General features: G+C 44.6%; 2 protein-coding genes across 10 annotated transcripts in view; one reads left to right on the top strand and one right to left on the bottom strand.

Moving 5' to 3' along the window:
• Positions 1 to 21,792, bottom strand: part of WDR82 (WD repeat domain 82) — a 55,158-nt gene that overhangs the window by 12,686 nt on the left and 20,680 nt on the right. The window contains exons 1-2 of one of the 2 annotated variants that reach the window (XM_077325851.1): positions 13,871 to 14,248; positions 6,259 to 6,356 (exon numbers count right to left, since the gene is read on the bottom strand). In XM_077325851.1, coding sequence (XP_077181966.1) covers positions 6,259 to 6,356; positions 13,871 to 14,031 — 259 coding nt within the window. In that variant the 5' untranslated portion in view covers positions 14,032 to 14,248. Of the gene's footprint in view, positions 1 to 6,258; positions 6,357 to 13,870; positions 14,249 to 21,792 lie in introns of those variants that run through there. The other variant, XM_077325850.1, reaches the window with a different exon arrangement.
• Positions 14,303 to 21,792, top strand: part of GLYCTK (glycerate kinase) — a 37,101-nt gene continuing 29,611 nt past the window's right edge. The window contains exons 1-3 of one of the 8 annotated variants that reach the window (XM_077325837.1): positions 14,443 to 14,634; positions 17,950 to 18,020; positions 18,459 to 18,541. The gene's annotated coding sequence lies outside the window, so the exon portion shown is untranslated. The other 7 variants (XM_077325838.1, XM_077325839.1, XR_013229074.1 and 4 more) reach the window with 7 other exon arrangements.

Consider the following 21,792-nt stretch of genomic DNA (forward strand, 5'->3'; position numbering starts at 1 on the left):
CTTGATATATTACTAATGTCTAAGTAGAAACGATTACCTGGCACCATCTAAGGCAGGTGGAAAGGTCCTCCTTTTAGCAGACAGAGCTCTGTCCCAGGCAAGGCAGTGGCCTGTACAGTTATCTCCTGTACCGGGTGGTATCATAGACCCTCAAACTGTACAAACTACTACCTCAGTCTGGAATCAGGCAGGCAGAAACAGGCTTCAAACATTTGTGGAATTCTTCACAAAGAACAGTGTCCTCAGATTCAAGCAGCGATTCCAAAACATCTAAAAAATCATGTGCATATACCAGCTGTTGCAAACTGAAAATTCACTTGGCCTCCAATTTTCCTTTCCTTTTCAGATAAAGTGTTCTACATGCACATTCATTGCCCACTTTCCTAGAAAAACACATGCATTTGTGCTCATCCAGGGACTTCAACTTACATGATGAAACTGCCTCCAAAGGAATGGTTCAGGACTTCATGAGGTTGCCTCAGAACATTGCAGTCCCAACACATGTTGCAGGACATAATTATGATCTGACTAGGCTGGTACTGGGAGAGATTTCTACTCTGCCCATGTCACTGATCTACCATCATGCAGTGAATTGTACTGACAGTCAGAAATTCACAGAGGGAGTTAGAGTGGATGGCCCACTCCCAGAGGCAAATGGAGTCCTGATGACTGTTGGGGAGTTTCTGATAAGTTTAGTGCTCCTTACAAATTGTGGTCAATACACGGCACACAAAAATGACCTGGGTGGCTGATGCTATCACTGCACAAAACGCTACTCTTCTGCAGAATTTGGAAAGTTCCACGTTCCATGGAGGAGCTTGAAATGACGAAACAGTTTGGGTATCACCAATGGAAGAAAACTCAATGTAAATTCAACTAAAGACAAGTGAGAGAATGTTGTGCTTTTTCTGGAGCAGTGAAGGTGGCAAAGCAGGCTCAATTATTGGCAGTCATCAGGGCTGCACAATGTTGTCTATTTTGTATTTTAAGCCAGTGGTCCCCAACCTTTTTATCACCGGGGACCACTCAACGCTTGACAATTTTACTGAGGCCCGGGGGGGGGGGGGTAGTTTACTCTTCTACTCTCAACCACTGCCCTAATTGCTCTCTGGTCACTATGGTAATGTTTAAACAACCCTTCAAAATAAGATACAGACACGGCACAACAATGACCATAAGGAACATTTTATTTTCATGGAAATTTTAACTCATGATAATGACAAATCAATGGGAACCCTGAGCTTGTTTCTCTGCAACGAGATAGTCCCATCTGGGAGTGATGGGAGACAATGACACCCGAAGTATGTTGTAAAGGGCCGGGGGGGGGGGGGGAAGAAGGCGTCCTTTGTGGCCCACCTCCAATTAGTCGACGGACCACATGTGGTCCGCAGCCCACAGGTTGGGGATCGCTATTTTAAGCCTCACAGGACAATGAAGTGGAAGATCAGCAAGCTGTGGCTCCTTTGCCGAGCATTTTGAAGATAAAATCACTGATACCTGCTGTAATAGTGCCTTCCACATTTACAACAGCATCTCAAGATGACATTTGCTTTGATGACTTTCAATTGGGGAGGCCAGATGAAGCAGACAAGCTACTCAGAAGTGTGTAGTCCACCACATCTAGACAGGATCCTAATGGTTTACAATCCTGCTACAAGAGGCTGACCAAATGAGACCAGATGGTTACAGAGACATGAAATGAAGCCACAGATAAAAATGTCTCCCTACCCCAGCCAACCAACATTTATGGTATTCTGTCCCCCAATCTGTTTAACATGTAAGTGAAATTGCTGGGAGAGACCGGGAATTTCAAGGGATGTCAATATCATCAATGTAAATACAGCTCACACCCTCCTCTATTTTCCTTAACATCTGCATCAGTTAGGGAAGCAAATGCATGGAAAACATAATGGAATGGTTGAGGACCAGGCAATATGAGGGACTCACAACTGCAAGTTCCCCACTCAATTTAAAAGCACCACAGATCTGGTTGGGACTGAGGCATGGAAGGAGGAAATGCTCCTGCCTTCTTCTCTGTCATGTTTCCCTGACCCCCTAAACAGACCATGAGAAAATATGCACTGAATGTTTTCAAGTACAGGGTCCCAATGAAACAAATAATGCTTCTTCTAGGTCAGGAAAATGGCACTGGGGGGGGGGGAACCCCTACTTTCCCCACACTGTGGCCTCAACCAGAATCTAGCCTCCGTAGATCATCTAACTTGAATCCCCACAGGAAACTCACAGTTGATGTCCTGTTGCAAGTCCCTGTGCAGCCATAACAAATAGTTTGGCCCTGGAGACTGCTCTCCAGTGCTAGCCACAGAATCAGAAGTCAGCCCATTGCAGAACTGGTTGCACACCCCCTGAAATAATAGGTGTATGTGGGGGGGGGGAGGCAGGAGCTAAATCTGGGTCTGACGTTGGAAGCTCAGGGTTTTTTAGAGCAAGTAACTCCCGTTACCAGGAGCTTTCCTCTGTGTGTTTCACAGTGCACACACTGTACTGCACCACAGTTCCCTTTGAACTATTATCTGCAGCCCCCCTTAACTCTTCCATCTATAGACCTCTGCGCACCTGACATTATATGCACTATTTCCTCCTTTTATCCAATGTCTCACTGCATCCTGCATCTTTTTTACACCTATCAATCACCAAGCTGTTTACATCAATCTGTTACGTACTTTCTCTCTCCTCTATAGCACATATTTCCCTCCCTGAATCACACTTAATTTGTATTCATATGTACAAATCGCTCTACATCCCTTGCTACGTCCCTTTTCCCTCTAAACTGCCACAGGCAACTTTGCACCCTGATCTCTGTTATCCCTCTTCCCAATCTGTATTTCATTTCTCTGCCAATTCCATCAAGTCTCCCAAGTGCTTCTTCCTTTAGTCTTTTTATGCTGTGTTTCTGCACATAAACATCTGTATCACCTTTAACTCTACTCCGCCTCATTAGTTTTGTGCATAGTACACAAAGCTTTCAGTCTCCAAGCAATTCAGACATTGAATGATACCAGTAATTCTGCTATATAGCTGGCCACCTGGAAGTATATGGAAAAACTGGCATATGAATTCTGGGAAAAGGAGAAACTTGGTAGATGAAGAACATTAGAGGTCCCCAAAATGTGAATAGAGATACAAACAGTGGGTTTTTCCTGTAGTCCACAATCATCACATGCTGTGCAGACTTAACCGGGAGAATAGAGACAATTTTATATTTGGGAGAAAAATATAGCTGCTCAGAACACTAATGAACTACATGAAACTCTCCCCTCCCCTTTATCAGGCATAGCTTTTGTTGCAGTTGATGTTAATTTTTATAATTTCATTTATATTATTTATCATATAGGCAAGGGAGTAGTCTGGTCCAGAACTAATTAAGAGCTTTAGAAGTCAATAGCAGCACCACAATTTATGCCCAGAAACAGACTGGGAGCCACTTTAGATGGGCCAAGAAGGGAGTGATATGATCCCAACATTAATCTAAGAAGCACAAGTGGAATAACAGTGTTTTCTTTGCATGCCAAATAATAAGGTATACTAGTAAAGTAACACAATACTTTGCATTATGCCAGCATCTGTTGTAACCTAAGAAATTCCAGCTGCTATTCTTCAATGAAGTCATGCCTTACAATCTATTCTTCAATGAGAAGAAATTGAATAAAGTAGATAAAGGTAAAGGTATCCCCTGTGCAAGCACCGAGTCATGTCTGACCCTTGGGGTGACGCCCTCTAGCGTTTTCATGGCAGACTCAATACGGGGTGGTTTGCCAGTGCCTTCCCCAGTCATTACCGTTTACCCCCCAGCAAGCTGGGTACTCATTTCACCGACCTCGGAAGGATGGAAGGCTGAGTCAACCTTGAGCTGGCTGCTGGGATTGAACTGCCAGCCTCATGGGCAAAGCTTTCAGACGGCTGCCTTACCACTCTGCGCCACAAGAGGCTCTATAAAGTAGATACTGATTCCAAATTTCCTTATCAACTGAGATCTTTAACAGTCTAAATGTTTAACTCATGCTAGGTAAACACTGCCAACCAGTTACCTTACTTTAATAAGTAAGGAACTTTTTTAGTAAACCAAGAAGTCCTCTAATGCAACAGTGTTCAATATGCAGACCCATATACAGATCACATATTCAATATTCTTGCTCTAGACCAGTGTTCCCCAACCACCGGGCCGCGTAGAGGCCTCGGTACCGGGCCACGGCCGAGGGGGAGAGGGAGGTGAGGGTGCCGGTGTGCCGGCGCCCCCCCCCCCGCTGCGTGGCGCTCACTGCGCTGGGAGGCGGCCGATTGCTCCCGGCACAGCAAGTGCTGCGGGGGGAGGCGCGCCTGCTAGTTTGCGGGTGCTGGCATGCCGGCGCCCGTGCCTCCCTCTTCTCCACTCAGTCCCCAGCCCAAAAAAGGTTGGGGACCACTGCTCTAGACTAATGTAGCTTAAAATTTTAAACTCAAGTGGTACTTTGTATGACTATAACATCCTCATTATATACCTATATATTGCCTTCTAAATAGTTTTTGAGTTAATCTCTTGATAAAGGATCTCAGAATCTGCCCTCTCCCTCTTTTTTGATATGTACAATTACCCCAACATCTTCTCAGGTTATTATACAATAATAACAATACAATAAAACATTATATATTAAAATCCATAATAGGTCCCTTAAACAATTCTAATCACTTCCACTCTTATAGTGGGAAGACTGGTACAGATCCAGGTTTCAGATTCAAATGTAGATTTGGCTGGTGTTTTGGAGAGGGAGACCAGGATTTCAACACCGTTTTAGGCCTCAACTGTAGGCCTGGAGAAGCAGCTTTGTCTTGCAGGCTGGGACCCTGTCCAAGGTCCTGCAGGGTCCTCATCTCACCAAGGAGAGCATTCTACCAGACCAGGGTTGAAAAGGCCCTGGATAAGGCGAGTTTCATATCTTTCACACCAGAGATTCTGAACAGATTTTGTTCTCTAGATTTTGGAGGATACATGGGAGAAGGCATCAATTTGACAAGGGTCCCAGACTTTATAGGGCTTTAAAGATTACATGTCTGACCTGACAACAGTCACTATACTTCTTTGACTCAAGCGATAAACAGCAACAAATATGATACAGAATTCCATACACAATGTAAAATTGGCTGATCAGAGGCCCTTTCCTTTAAAATCTTAACTTGGGGTGAGAATTCTGAGAAATATATTAACCAGATATCAACTGCAGGAGACAAGTCCCTGTATGAGAATATGTCAGGTAGTAAGCATGATATGATGATTCCATGACAGCAATCATTAACAGACAAGAATTTTCAAAAGCCACATTCAAGAGAGAAAGTGGAAAGGTGGAGGCTCTAAGGGGCAAAACAGGAAATTCTGGGCTTGCAGAATATTTCCTCCCTTTCAACAGTTATGTATAGGCCCAATGTGGATCAGGAGCACAGCAGAAGAAAAGGGGGTCAGGGAGTCAATGTTCCTCATGCCATTATTTTTTCCAGATCTAAAATGATCCACAATTGGAGAAATCTGAAAAAAACTGTGTGTGGGGAGAGGGTATGTGAACCTATGTTCAGAGACGATCCTTTCCCTGCACATTTACCAAACGTCTGTCATTTAAACCTGACAACTGAGCAGTACATGTCAGCAGCTGACCTGTTAGGTTTAAACGGCTGTGCAACCAGTGAAATGGCTACCAGTCATTTCAGCCTAACAACTGGTGGGCTTGCTCACCCTGGTATTAAGCTGAAATGGCTGCAAGACATTTCCCTGGTCAGTTTCATTTAGTCAGTCATTTATCCTATATAAGAGGGTAGATTTACCTGTAGGCTGTTAGGTTCAAATGTCTGCAAGCCATTAAACCTCTGGGTTTTGCTCACCTCCCTGCTTCGAATCAGGGAAAGTAAAACAGATGGGTTAAATGGCAGGCAGCCAGTTCCACGCATTTTCAGTTCAGTTCAGGGTCCCTAACTAAAATGTTTAAGTTTGTACCCATTTCTAATGACTTCATCTCATTTAACAGTTACTGAATTGCTGGTATACTTATTTCACCCTGATCCACTGTTAAGAATTGCTCAAGGAACTTCTTTGAAAGCTACACTTTAGAGATTAAATCCAAAGAGTAGGAAAACATTCATTTATTACCTAAAAGCTTCAGTGAATAAATCATTCAGTTTAGTCAAGAGCAATATTTCCCCAAGCCTCCAATGCTATTATATGATCCGGACAGAAGACAAGCAGAGATTAGTAATGATGAATATATCACTTACCATCTATTTTATTGGAACTGTACACTACAGTGTTGGCAGCATGTGTGTATCTGATGAGATCCACTCCATACTTTTTACTGTACAGTGTTCTCTTTGGTCTGCCAAGAGGAAATACAAGAATAATTATATCATCTGTTCCAACACAAGAGCTCTGCCAATGCCAGCCATATCAAAGCCTTTAAAAAAGAAACTGCATACCATAAATCAATAAATCAGATAGTGTTGCACAGATGCCATGACTTTAATTACAGAAAATGAATGGTAAGTAACCTAATAGACTAAGAAATGTTTATTAAATCCTGTCTTAAGCAAATTAAAGATGCAGGATTAGCAATAGCTCCCAATGAACAACAAAGAACTATTACAACGAAGTCCTGAATTATACCAGAACAGGGATCTTTCAAGACTTGGAAAGGAAATCCCCTCCACTCCCCCCCCCCCCAGTTTCTCCCCTCTTGTCCAAAATGAGACCATAGAAGGAGGTTAGAAATTGGTGACTAGGGTGAGAAGAGAGAGAGAGAGAGAGGCAGTTTCTTCCACTAGGGCTGGAGGAGAGGAAAAGGGAGATTGGAGAAGAATGCCAGTCCTGTGTACTGCTTGCTTTAAGCAACACTCCCCACCCCCCACCGTCAGCTGATCAGGAAGTCTGTGTTGCTTCTTCAAAGAATGTGGACCTCTAAGGGGGGGGGGGTGTCCTTCACAAATCCTAAGATCTTCCTAACATTCAGCATGGTTAGCGAACCAAAATGATTATAAATCAACCACAAGGTGTACTGGGAATTTTTTCCAATTGTCACTGATATAGTAAGACCAGCATACTGACTGGGATGTATTTTAAAAGATTTTAAGAAAAATGGAGTGACCTTTTGGCACCGATTTCAGAGTATTCTGATGTAGATAGATTCAGATGTGTAGCCATGTTGGTCTGAAGCGGGAGAAACAAGTGTGAATCTACTGGCACCTCTAAGACAATTTTATTTTCAAGGTATACGTTTTCATGTGCATGCACACTTTGTATCTGAGGAAGTGTGTATACACCTGAATGCTTTTACCTTCAATAAAACTTGTTGGTCTTAAAGGTAACACTGGACTCAAACCTTGTGCAATTTCCTGTGTTATTCTTAAGATTTTTTTCCTATAATGGAACACAATGGCAGAAAACCTGCAGTGCTTTAGGATTAGACTGAATATATCAAGAAATCAACTACTGCTGCCTGGGGAACCTGCTTGCTGAGGCAGGTAGCTCAGAAATGCTAAAATGTCCCATAGGCTACTATGCCTGTTCAAAGTCCAGCACTGTTAATTGAGTCCTGTGAAACCCTGAATCTCACATATCAGGGCCTTAAGCAATGAACAAAATGGATTCTGCTCAGTAAAAAAGACCTGACTGTTTAACTTTCGTAGCCCGACTACTCCAAAGCTCAGCACAATACATAAATCATAGCTCCCTCCTAAAGAATGTGAATGGGAAATAAAGACCTGCTGAACCAAGCCTGTATCTGGACCTCCTCATTGGGAATCTATATGCAAACCTCTCATTCTAAGCAATCAGCTTAGTAGTTGAGCTTACAGTCATCTATGTTACCCTAAGAAGATGATGACTTTCAGTCACTTTTTTAAAAAATCCCAGCTGCCTATGGCAGGCTGACAGATTACAAGTGTCATTATGAGGGTCAGATTTTAACCTGGGTCTTCCAGATACTATCCTTTCGGATACTACACACTACAAATCTCATTCACATGTCAGATTACATTACTTGAGCAATTAACTCTCGAAGTGGCATTTTATTTCCAAACATTTTGGATTCCTCCACCACCCCAATGATAGGTAGTAGCACCAAAAAGTAAGAATTTTTTTGATAGCTGAATGTTCTGTGTCACTTATACCTAGAACGCATTAATTGACTCCTCAAGCCCCAGAACACTAACAAATCATAAGTCCAATGGAAAATAGCCAGGTATGCTGGAAATATTAAGCAACAACTCCACACTACCATATCTGAATATGGCCTGAGGAAGATACACAAGAACTATGAATAGAAAGCTTTAGAACTTTGTCCTAGTAAAGACCCCTCCGGGGTGGGGGGGGGGGGGAGTCTCAGTTATATTGTTTCATTGTTTGTTCCTCAAGCTGAGGGGGCCAAACAAGTTAATTAGGAAACTAGTAAACTGCCACAGTATTTGAAGAACTTTAAGGGGGTAAACAGTAATGACTGGGGAAGGCACTGGCAAACCTTGAGTCTGCCATGAAAACGCTAGAGGGCATCACCCCAAGGGTCAGACATGACCCCGCGCTTGCACAGGGGATACCTTTACCTTTTAACATTGTTAAGCGCAAAAAACACTCATTATACATGGATGTAATGAAAGAACACAAATCTGGGGAACGGGAGACACAAAAATACTAAATTAAAATGTACAGAAAGGCATGCCAATGAACAGGTACACCATGAACAATCCTCCCAGAGTTAAATAACATGATACACACCCAGAGATTTCATTTCATCCATACAAAACTGATAAAGAAGCCTTTTCAAGTAGATGCTAGCCCACTTAAGCCCCTAAGAGGTTATACAATCTTGGAATGAGACACTTTGGAGATGAGGTAGTTTTCCAACATCTTTACTCCTCTTCCCATCTAACTTTTAAACTTTCATGTTAACCACCTGACTATCATCCAGAGCTTCATAGTAGGCTGCCTTAGAGCTGTGGTCAAATGGCTAAACACAAACTTAAGCCAAACAAGAAGGAAGTAATGCTGGGTGAGAAGATTTACCAGCCTGAGACAAGCTTGAAGGTGTTCTTGGGTGAACGCTGCTGATGAATAAATATCGCTTTCACTGCTAGCTGTGCCTTCTTTCAGTTACATTCAGCTCACAAACTGGTTCCTTAGACTCTGCAAGCCCAGCCATATGGATCACTGGTATTATAACTTCCAGATTGGAAGTCTACATGGAGCTGCCTTTGAAGACCTGAAAGCGTTCACTAGTATAAAATGTGGCAGCAAGCTCCTATCTGGGGTCAGCCCCCCAGAACACATCACTACCTTGCTCTTGCAAGTGGACTGGTTATTTATTTGCCTCTGGACCAAATACTGGTTCTGGTTAACCTTAAAGGTCTTTTATGGCTAAGAGCCCTCAGTTATTGAACTACATATCCCTGAATACTTTCCCTGCCTGCTGCACTCATGAGGAAGTGTTCTTCCGATGGTACCCTCTCTCAGAACTGTTTATTTGGCAACAGTCAGTCTGCAAGCTTTTCTTTCTTTCTGTGGCAGCACCAGTCTTTAAGAATGCCTTACCAGAACAGGTAGAGGACACTTTGACTTTCTGCATTCAGGAAAGCATGGGAAATGGCTGTATTTCAAAGAGAACTAGACAGAAAGTAAAATCTTTTGCAGCCATGTTTGTACTGTTTTATGCATTGTTTTTGTCCTGACAATGAATTACTTCATGCATTTGCAGCCTGTTGCTTTGTTAGCTGCCTTGAATCTAAGGAAATCAGACACAATACTAACATGGTCTTTGTGCTGGGCTAGAAATTGCAACACTCAGGTTCAAGTCCCCATTAGAAGTGCGCAATTTTATCCCTCAGAATTTAAACATTTCAGGATTCCCGGACTGCCCAACAAAGCTTACAAAGCAACTGATCCTGGGCTGGGGCTCTGCTGGGCAACCCAGTTTAAACAGGACTGCCCAACAGAGTCCACCAAGCAGCCGACCCTGGAGGGAGAACTATCCCTGCAGGTTCTGCTGGAGCTCTCTTCTGCAGTTTGCTTAACTACCCAAAAGAGATCCAGCTGAACCAGCAGGGAAACTGCCTTGTCTTGACTGTTAAAGGGACTGCTAAAGCAAGCCCAAAAAACAGCTGAGTAGTGGGAACAATCTGCTCCAGCCCCTCAGCTGTTGTCCAGGTTTGTTGGACAACAGCTGAAAAATCCCAGATGCATTTGGGATACCAAAATATAACTGAAAATACTAAAAATGTAGCTAAAAATACATCAAGCCAAGCAGAAAACCCAAACAACAGAAGGAATCAGTATTAAACAGTTCTATAAGTAAATACAAACCTAATTTGTCTAACAAGTAACTAGAATGCAAAAAAAACAAAACAAAACATTGGAGCAGACATGTTAGTCTATAAGAGATGCAAGGATGAAAATTTTACTGCACTTCAACTTTCTGCAGGCATTTTCTATTTCTCAAGGTTTGTCTTTTTAGAAAGTTACTAACAATGGATGGGTGCCATTATCAATATAATATCAGACAAGCTAAGCATTTCAAAGCTGCAATTAATGTTTTTCAGGTGATTATCCCTAAGAATTGTGAAAGAGTACATGTCTGTTAATATTCTTTAAGCCAGAAATACATATATAATACTCCAAATTTTAAAATCAAGTTATGAACTCACTTGATGGACTACTAATTTCAAATGAATACCAAAGCTAAAATTCTTATCCATGTCTCTTCTCCCATGGTGCAGTAATATTGCAATCACCAGTCTTACATGTATAAGTAACTCCAGTGACAAGATGACCCAAAAGCCACTGTACACAGGAGTTAACCTCTGTTGAGACAAAAGATAGCATACCTCTCAGCTTTAGGGATATTCACTGATATTGGGTGTGACAGTGTACTTTTTGGATCCAAATATGATGAAAGGGAGCAGGGAACTAAGACACAACTTTGTCTTGTTCTTGCTGGTCAGCCTGGTAGCATGTCATATATTTCAAATAGTTCTCAAGTTGTCCCACCTTAGTCTCTTATAACAGAAAAGGATTTCAGAACCAGCTGACAGAAATAAAGTGCCCCCTTGCTGTCTTTACCATACAATTTTGCTTCAGAAGTTAGATCACAGACTCTTTAGAGAATAACAATAGGAAATTGAACTTTATCAGATAGATTTATGAATGTGCTTAAATAAATGATATTTCAATATTCTGAAGCAGACTGTTACAGAATGTGTTGTACTTTTTTCCTCTGGGAAAGCTTCACAGCCTTGAAGCAATCCCCTCAGGTGAATAGTTCCCCAAGACTAGAGAATGGTCCTTTCACTGAGACACCTCTGTTTCTTAGCCCAAATTCCCTCAGTTCTTAAGTACCACATTTCTTTCCAAAACTCCCCTGAATTCAGCTGTTCAGCTCTCTTAGAACCTGGGCTAGGAAGGCTTCTTTTCCCAGAAGAATCTTCCTCCACCAGGCACTTGACTTGAGAGTTTGGATTTCTTCTCCCGAAACTCCTTTTCAACTAGCCCCTTATTTGTTCTGCAGAGCTGTACTTAGAACATGACTGTTCTCCACTGAGTCCAGATCTGCTTGTGTTGTCTCACTTGACTGACTCACCTGAGTCTCCTTTCAGACTTGCTTCAACCTGACGGGCCTTTCCCTTACCCTGTCCCCACTCTTGCCCCACCCCTTCTTAGCCTATCTGTCCAATACACCAACTCTGCCAAGCATTAAACCTTTATGGGTCAGGATCTGCATAGAAACAAAAAATTCCTTGTATTTATTATTCTTTTTTTCCCTCTGGGTTTCTTTCTACCTTCACTCCTGGGTCCTGTCACACTAGGGTATACTATTAACATAAGGAACTTTTTAGAAAGGTTTATGAAATATAAATAAATACACTAAATCACATCATGCTCTATTTAAGGCAATGGATATTTTTTTTGAAAAGTTTACTAATTTAGCCAAAGTATAATTTTTCTGGAAATCTTCATCGCTGACAGGTATCATTTGCTCCTTTATTGTGGAATAATGAAAATTAACTAATTTAAGTAATTAGCAAAAGCATCAAAATGGTTAAGCTTTTATTTTTTGTTCCAAAGAGTATAATACTTCTAAGATGTCACTCGTAAATTGATCAGATTTCTCCAGTCAAATGCCCAATCTCAAAAGACATACTGTCAATTAGAAAGGTTTTTAGAATAACGAAGATCAAGCGTGCCTCCTGAAATGACATCTGGGAGTCTTGAAATTGACGGGGCAGCAGATTAAATCAGCAAACAAAGCAAACAAGCCACAGGTACAACATGACCTGATCATCCCTTTCCCTGGATGTATACCATGCATTACCTTTGATCCCTGACTTCTGGCAAGTGACTGAGGGGAATACACACAAGTTATGTGCAGGAGCATCAGGCCCCGGGCATGCTAAAGCATAGAAATCTGCCCTGAGTCTGTAGAGAAAGGGTGGGAAAGGGATGGTACAAGAATAATGATAATAAAAACTCTTGAGAAAAGAAATACAACAAAAATGCAAAAAAAAAGAGGTTTTAAGCAGGCAACCTATGTATCAACACACAGTCTGATTTTCTGTTTACTGTGAAATAAGTCACAGTGAGTTCAATGGAACTTACACCCAAATCAATGTGCATAGGATAGCGGCCTTAGTAAACCAGGCATTTAACTCCAATTCTGAAAAAAACCTACTTTGTGCATGAAAATGAAGACATCACATTCACCAGGATGTGTGGTAATGTCTCAGTACTCTTTAATGATAAAAATTGGTTCAGAGTGTTTTCTAAATGAATGCTTACAAGTATATGGAGACTGCAATAAAATTGAAATCCTCACAATTACATTTGGTTTCCTTTAACTCCAGTAACAGCATCATCATATTGCATTTATAACAACTGTGATCACCAAATCATTCCTGCTGTGTCTTAATGCTATAATATGATACAGATATCCAAATAAGAGTGAACAGCCCAGGGACATATGCTTTCTAATTTAACAATGGTATTCTGTTAAATTAGACAGGGGACCCTAATCACACACATATGAGACACACAGTATGATGCCACCTTCCACCTCAATGATTTTTAATGAGGCCATACAACACCAAAGTAAAGTATATACAAATCTGGGGGGGGGGGGGTCAGTTCAGAACTTTTTAATGAAAATAAGGGAGATGGGGATCTGGGGTGTTGGAGCTCCATCTCCCCACTTGCAATGGCTTTCAACAATAGGCAAGGTAGACTCACTTTACACTGGACAGATGATAAAATCCCAGATTTCTCCCTAAGAGAATTAAAATCATGTTCAATGGGAAAAAAGCTAGTACCCACTCAAATCAGCCATAACTGTCTAGTGGCAAAGTCTCCCAATATGTTTAAAAGTGAAGGCAAATCTTGATTATCACCGTCAGTACATGCAAACTCCAAAACTTGGAAATGCCAGGACAAAGAAATATGTGCCTTTTAATATATTGCACATTTTTCTAAAACCCTTCTGAAAAACAAGTGGAACCTAACTCTCACCCCCCCCCCTCAACTAATGGCGGCATCCCACCTAGAAAACCTAAAGATTCCCCACATCCTCCCCCTAAATCAGCCAACCTCACCTTCACAAGCCACCTCAGAAAGAAACCCGCTGATCTTCACCAGAGCCAGTGAGATGCACTGGCTGAAGATCCAGGTTCAAATTCCCGCTCTGTCATATAATCTCAAAGGGGCTTTGCCTAACCTACCACAAAGGGTTGCTGTTGCGAAGACAAACGAGGCAGAGAGAACTATGCTACGTGCAAACCGAAAGGACGACCATGCTTTCACCCCCAGGGCAGGGCAGGGCAGGGCAGGGCCGGTCCTCCCTCCTTCCCTCCCGGCACTCACTTGCCCTCCTGGCAGTCGTAGAGCACGATGGAGTCGTCGTCGCTGCTGGAGATGAGCGTCTCGCCGTTGGGGCTGAAGTCGAAGCAGTTGATCTTGTCCGAGTTCTCGCGGAAGACCTTGGCCACGCGGAAGCTCCGCAGCACGTTGTCCGTCAGCTTCATGCTGCCGCTGGCGGAGAGGGCGGGCGGCCGGGCCTGCGGCGAAGCGCCGAGGAAGCGGGGCCCGCGGCCGCCGGCAGGGCAAGGCAGGGCAGGGGGCGGCGGCAGCGGGCGAACGGGCCCTCCGGCGGGGCCTTCTGGCGGGCTCCAGTCACGCCAACGAGAGGCGACTCCCGTTCATTGTGTCCGCCATCTTGCTGCTCCAGGGGCGCCGGAGGGAGGGGGGGAAGGGCCCGCCGGCGCAAGGGATTGTGGGGTCGGAAGGAAATAGAGGCGGGAGTGGAGAGACAGGGGGAGCCGCGGCGGCGACCCGAGCGGCGCAGTGCACGACGGGACAGGACGTGGGCGGGTCAAGCGGCCGTGAGAGAATGGAGCGCAGGGGCTTGTGGGGGATCGCGGGCGGCCACGGTGCGCGGGCTCTCTCGGCGGAGGCGTCTCTCCCCCCCCCCTTTCCCGCGTCTTAGAGCCGCGGGTCGGGGGAGCGTTTCTTGGGCGCCCAGGCCAGGCCCCGCTTGGCGTGGATCTCTCCCCGCCCGCTCCCTTCCCCGGTGGCGGGATTTGGGGCGCCTCCCCAGGGCGCCGTGAAAGTCTCGCGACTTGTGCCAGGTGATGCCCCCCCAGGCGCTCGGAGGATGCTTCGTAATTGAAGCGTGGGACTGCGCCCCGCTGAAGTCGGCGCCATCTGGGGTTTGAGGGAGCGTGGGAAGGAGCAGAGCTGCACGGGGGGAGAGCCCGGTGCTTTGGCTATGAGGGTCCTGGCCAAGCCTGGCTGCTCGTGGGTGGAAGTAGGCATTACAACACAGCTGCTGCTGCTGCTGCTGCTAAAAGCTCCTCTTAGCGGGCAGCCTCAAGGTGACTGCAGGTGGTGGCCCCGTGTGATCAGAGGGAACCGGGACTATAAGGGCTCTGTTGAGGGCTGAACGTGTGGTGGTCTCTCCTGGCATTCCACATAGGAAGCCCGGGAACTGCTACTGCTCAGACGTGAGAGAGACAGGGAGGACAGCGAGGGGCTCTGTTAGCAGCTTTGAAGTTTTCAGATTTGGAGATGACATTGAATCACTTTGACGAAAACCAACACAATCAAGTATAGCTCTCCAGACCAGGAGAATAAGCAACAGCACAGCAAGTAATGTTCAAGTGTCAAGTGACACACACTTGGGCAAAACTGAACTTTTTTGCTGAATGGATTTGGCCCAGCAGCAGAGGACCAGGAAGAAGTTAATAGGGTTGTGATGGAAAGTTTGATTAGGAGAATGGCAACTTCTGTGTGAAAGATTATTAAAATTCTAAAAAAAAAAAAGCTGGTTGTAGCTGATACAACTGGCACTAGAATTGGGGAAGGGGGTGGATTCCCAGACCCCCTTGGCCCATGAAGGGCTCCAGCTGCCACACTGCGAAGTATCTGGAGGGCTTCCTGGGCCAAGGGAGAAGGGTAAGACTCCCTGCCCTACCAGTGGGGTGGGAACACCCTCTGCAGCCTCGGCCTTCCTGGCCTTGGGAGCAGAGGGCTCCCCAGAACTCACCAGTGTGCCGGAAAGGCCCTCTGCAGCTTATGTGAGGCCATGAAAGGCCTTCCTGATCCAAGGGAGAGCAGAACCCTCTCCCTCCCCAGCCCCCCAAATTTAGCAGTGGGTCAGGAAGGCCAACCACAGCCTATCCTGGCCCTGGGGGGAGCGGTGGCTTTCCCTTCCCTGCCTCCCCGAACTTACCAGTGGCCTGGGAAGGCTCTCTGTGGCGTCTCCAAGGCTGCAAAGGGCCTTCCCAGCCCTGGGGGGGAGTGGAGGCTTCCCCCTCTCCAGCTCCCAATGCTTACTTGTGGTGCCATCAGCAGCCAGGGGCAAAGTGGCGGTGATGCCACCAGATTGCCCCTGGCTGGGCTTGGTGGCATGGCTCAGTCGGGAGGTGCTCTCCACCCACCTAGCCCTTACCATTTTAATTATACAGCAAAGCTGTATAAAGATAGTCTACAACAGAAAAAGTCTGTGAACAGGCTGTAGTTGGGTCCACCCATATGCAAAAAGGGATGGGAAAGCCATTGTTGGGACAAGTTGAGTTCCCACATGGATTCATACAGGGAAAAGTGGGCCTTCAAATTCCCAGGTTGGGTGGGAACTTTAAAAGCATACACCAGTACTTTGCAGCCAGAAGTATATCAGTAGCCAATACAAAGATATTACAGTTGTAGTGATATAAGTACTGATAATGATTAGGTTGTCACATTTTGAACCAATTTAAATGTCTAGGTGGTCTTCATGGACAGCCTCATTTTCAACCAAAGCTTATATGTTAACAGGAACCAAATAGAGATGAAGAAATGTACTTTTAGCTATAGTACCAACTTGCTTTTCCAGCAGAAGGACAAGCTCTATTAAGATTCCCAAGTTTTTAAAATGAGATTTACTACATCCTAAATAGGTTCTGTCCCATCCAAAACATCAGCCTTATCAACCAGCACCAGCTCTGTTCAATTTTTGCTTCTCTCTCAGCTCTTCAGCTGGGGCAATTTGACAATGCCCTAGGACTGAGACCAGCAGCATTGGGAAATATATATAAAGAAATTTGTAGCTGGGTGTTATATTGATGATGACCAATTCTAAAGCTATGGTTTGAAACTGGTGGGAACCTATTTTCTTGAGAGATTCTTTAACAGATGGATTACAACCTCTTCAGAGACTTAGGGTTAAAAACCATTCAGATAGTACTTCAGTCATAAAAGCTAAGCAGATACATAATGGAGCAGACAATCTTTCAGCTATCTTAGGCAGCTTAGGGATTTATAGATGAAAACAAGCACTTTAAATTGTGCTCTAAAGCCACCTGGTAGTCAGTGAAGCTCTTGAACTATGCAAAATATAAGTTCCTTCCTGTACACCAGTCAAATATTTTGCAGCTATATTTAATCTCAGAAAGTGGTTAAAATGTGGAATTGACTGCCAGAGGATGTAGTGATGGCCATAGGAGCTTTCAGGGGATCAGATAGATTCATGGAGGATAGATCTATCAGTGACTACAAGCTATGATGACTGAGGGGGGGCTCCACATTCAGAAGAACTAAACCTCTGAACCCAGAACTAGGAGGCAACATCAGATGAATGTCTTAGCTTCTATGCCTTGTTGTTTGCTGTCCAGAGGAATTAGTTTGCCAATGCGTAAGACAAGATACTGGACTACATGGACCACTGATCTGATCCAGCAGGGCTTGTCTTATAAAACAATTGGAAATTTTCAAATAATCACTGACAATCCCATAAATGACTTGCTGCATTGATCTAAACTAGGTCCTGATGACATGAATGACTGTGGCCAAATCATGTTTTTAAAAGGGCCACTGCCAGTGTGCCAGCTTGGTGTATTTGCCCTGCCACTGGCTGCAACTTGCCTCACTTCTGAAACCAAGGCTACAGAGAACAGGGCTTGTGAGGTGAATTTTTTATAATGTACTGGACAGTATATGAGGTGACATTCCAAGTCCTCTGGCCAAATCCTTTAGGGCTTTAAAGGTAAGAACCAGCACCTTGAGTTGATTTTTCAGCACAGGGGTGGGAAGATTCCTGCATCCTGCCCCTGACAATAGTCTCCCCACAGCAATTGGAGATTCTGCCAACTAGAGATTCTGCAGTGTTTCAAAGGCAGAGCTATATAAAGTTCCTTACAATAATATAACTTGGAGGTCATCAGAGTGGATCCCTGTGGCCAGATCATGTTTATCAAGGAACAGCCTTGCAACATAAGCTATTAATAGGAAAATAAAATAATGTATTACTGTACATCAAATACCCATGAGTGGCCCTACTGTACTTATCAAAAATATGCAGGGGGTAGTGGTGTGCCAGGGCAGAGTAGCCCCTAGATTTGCTCAAAATTATGAAAAGTTAAAACAACAAAAAAATCAATTATCCTGGCTCACCCCCTCCCCTTCAGTAGTCAGAGTCGTGTGGCACAGATGTCAAAGAAAAACTCAACCGATACCTTCAATTGCCAAGCAAGCTAAGGTACCAAGTATATAAAAGCATTTTTGTTTTGTTTTTTAAGTTGCTATAGGCCTGAGGAAAATACATTGGGCGAAGCAATGGGGAACTTGGCCATTGGGCAGGCTGGGGAGAAAGATAAAAGAAATGAACCAACCAAGAGGGGAGGAAGCAGGGTCTGGGAATTGGTGAGATTTTCCCTTTCCCTCCACAAGTATTCTCAGGTTTCCTTCTTGTCTTTGATTCTAGTATATGATGCCATGAAATGGCATAAAAGTTTCTCCTTCACAAAACTTGTAGTCTAGGCTTTGAGACAAAAGGAATTAGGGATAAACAGCCACATTTGCTCCTCATTTTGTACTCTATTAATGTATAGTATAGGGTGGTGGTTAATTTTTCCATGAAATAGGGCACCTGCATGCAGGCAATTGAGCACTTTACCTTCCTCTGTTTTGCTTGCAGGTACTTTTCTTTTGGCCCAGTTCCAATACTAGAAAGGAGCCTGGCTGGAGAGGAAAGTGGCAGAAAAAGCAGAGTATTGTGAGGTAAGGTAGGGAGGAGTTAAGGTCCTCTCTAATGCACACTATTTCTATGGAAAAATTAAGAAAGTGCCCCCTCTCCCAGTCCTATCCCCTGGAGTTTTCTAATGTCTAATTTCCTCTGTAACCAAAGTAGCCACAGGCATGTCTATTGCAGAAAAACTTCCTTTTGTATATTCTATGGGGTATTTCACTAATTTTAGAGCTGTACTTACTCTACTGTCCAGCCATTTGTAACATAACTATGACAACAGATAGCATGAAAGGAAACAAAAGCCCAACCTGGAAAATAGTTGAGAACCACAGGTACGAGGGATAAAACAGTATATAGAAAAATCTTAACACCGCCCGCGGCACCGCGGACTAAATAATGCGATAAGGCCTTGGGGGGGAGGAGTTAGGGCGGGCTCTGTCCGGGATGAGGAAGGGTGCCGATTGGCCCCTTCCTCTGGACTGACAATGGGAGGGCCCAATCGGCAGGCGCAATTGCCACGCCGGCAATTGCGGCCTGCCGACTCGGGAGCCGCACGCGGCCCCGCTAGCGCTCGCTGTATTTCAGGTACAGCGGGCTTGATTACTAGTATAAACCATAATTAGAGCTCAAAATGTTTAAGAACTAAAAGAATATCTTCTCTATTGGGCACACATAGAGCATCTCAGTATATATACTACTAATGCCAACAAGTTCAGACCCGACACGTTTCGATTATACTGACCTTCCTCAGAGGTCAATATACAGATATACAGACTGTTTCTGCACGAGGAACGTGTCCCTGGATAGCCTCTGATTGCTGGCGGGTTTTAGAGCTCCCTCCACATGACGTCGTCTGCATCCAGGGACTGGCTCACGTTTTACCCAATTTGCCTTGGGATGAGGGAAATCGCAAAAAGTGGATTTACCACCTTTTATCTTGCATCCCATCCGTGAACAACCAGGGGCTAGCCCATACGGTGGGGGAAAGGTGCAATAGTCTCTGCAGCGTCCAACACCTGCCCTCCCCTCTCCATTTCCTGCTCAGAGGAATTTTTTTAAATGGCGCTGTTGCCTTGCAGTGCGACTGCAAAGCTACATTGTCAAAGGTAAAATAAAACCTGCAAAGTGTCCATTGTATTTTTGGGATCAGGCAGGCAAGCAAAACAATCCCATTTGTGTTTTCTGGAGGTAGGAAATGAGCTGGGAAAGGGGGGGAGGCAGATGATCCAGGAGCCTGGAATTGAGTTGGCATTCCAGAGTTCCGCATCCTGGAGGCTGGCTATGCTGCAAAAGTTCCTGCCCACTCTTAGAACCTTGAAGCCCCACCTCCAAACCTTAAGGAACATTTGTGACCCAGGGGTCATCAACCTCTAGGTACAGCCTGGAAATATCCTGGTATTGGAGGTCATTTCCAGACTATAGAGATCAGCTCCCCAGGGAGAAATGTCTGTTTTGGATGGGGGACTCTGCAATCACAACTCATCTCCAGGCTCCTGGAGATAAAAGGGCTTGCTTTGGAGGGCGTCATTGTGGCACTATGCCCCAGAGCGATTGCAGGATGCCAATCTACTTTGGACATGATGATTTGCTGGAATTGCAGTTCATTTCCCGACAACAGATATCAGTCCCCCTGGAGAAGAAGATTACTTGGGAGGGGGGACTCACTGGGTCCCATGGAGATGTAGGGATGCCAGGCTATAGGTGGGAAACAAAGAGAAATGCTGGGTGTCAGTAATTGATAATAACAATAAGCATCAAATAATTCACAAAATTGTCACAGTTTCTTCCTTCAATGAAAATATTTAAGTGGTAGCAAAATTTGCTTGAAGAATGGAAAATGAGTTAAATATCAAAGTAAATCAAAATCATTAGCATCTTATACTCAAACATGAAAACATTGGTTGGCAAAGAACTTAAAGGTTTCTCAATTACTTCTTCTATGCCAGCTTTTCTCAACTTTTTTAGCATTGAGAAATGCCTGAAATATTCTACAGGCTTTGAGAAACCCCAGAAGTGGGATCCCCAGGTCCCAGCTGGAGGCTAGCATTTCTGTCACTGTTCAGGGATGCCAGCCTCCAGGTGGAACCTGAAAACTCCTCTCCAGACTGCAGAGATCAGTTCACCTGGAGGAAAGAGCTGCTTGGGACAGAGACGGGGCTGTGTAGCACTCCCCACACCCACCCACACAGAGAATGAGAACACAGAAAACAGAAGCATCCCTCCCTTCTCAAATAGTAAAGCTTATTAACCACACAATCACCTCTCCATGTAGAAAACACCTGAATGTCTCTCTCCTTGGATTGCTCTGAAGGTCCAAATTTAAAGGAAAAGAATCCCATAACAGTCAGTGAGCAAGTCAAAAAAGACTTATACTATCCTCCTGCAACAGCTTCTGCCTGTGCTCTAACTACATCTCTTTAAGGCAATGGCAATTTGTACTGGTTGGTGTAGTGGTTAAGAGCAGCAGATTCTAATGTGGTAAGCTGGATTTGATTCCCTGCTCCTCCACTTGCTGGGTGACCTGGGCTAGTCACAGCCCTATTAGAAACTCTCCTCAGAGCAGTTTCAGAACTCTCTCAACCTCATCTACCTCACAGGGTGTCTGCTGTGGAAAGAGGAAGCCATTCTTAGACTCCTTTGGACAGTGAAAAACAGGGTATAAAAATCAACTACCTGGAAGATGCTATTGGGAAACAGTGTCTCCCCACTCCACATGTCCCTATGGCCTCATGTTGCTTCTGTGCCCCATCTACAGTTTCCCCATCTTCAATGCCATTGGTCTCAGATTTGCTTTGTTGTGACGGTCTTGGAAAGATTGCAGCAAGACCAAGGTGGTATCCACATGGAAAGGGAAACTACATCCTCCCAGTTCCACCCAGATGAGCATTATTTTCCCTGCAGCAGTTGCCTGTGATGTTTGCCCCCAAAGCATTCATCCCTTCTCAGATTGCAAACTGCAACCCTCACATGACTTACTCATGGGTATACATTCCCTGGCTGCCTTGAGTCCCAGAGGGCCGGCCAGGGAGCATTTTTGGGCCTCCCACAGCCCCTCCTCCAGAAGGCATGCAGAGGCTGCCTCCAGAGGAAGCTCACTTTCTCCCTGTCCTGTGAGTTGAAGGAGGCCAGGGCAACTTACTAGCTGCAGGTCATGCTCTGAGGTTGCCTCTTCTTCCATCCCAAAAGCTTCTGAAACTGGCAGAAAGTTGGAGGTGGAGAGTTTACCCCTTATTAGCCCTTCCTGGCCAAGAGCTCCTTGATAGGGGCTAAATTACCAGGCCAT

Source organism: Paroedura picta, chromosome 3 (assembly GCF_049243985.1).
Source record: "Paroedura picta isolate Pp20150507F chromosome 3, Ppicta_v3.0, whole genome shotgun sequence".
Classification (NCBI taxonomy): Eukaryota; Metazoa; Chordata; class Lepidosauria; order Squamata; family Gekkonidae; genus Paroedura; species Paroedura picta.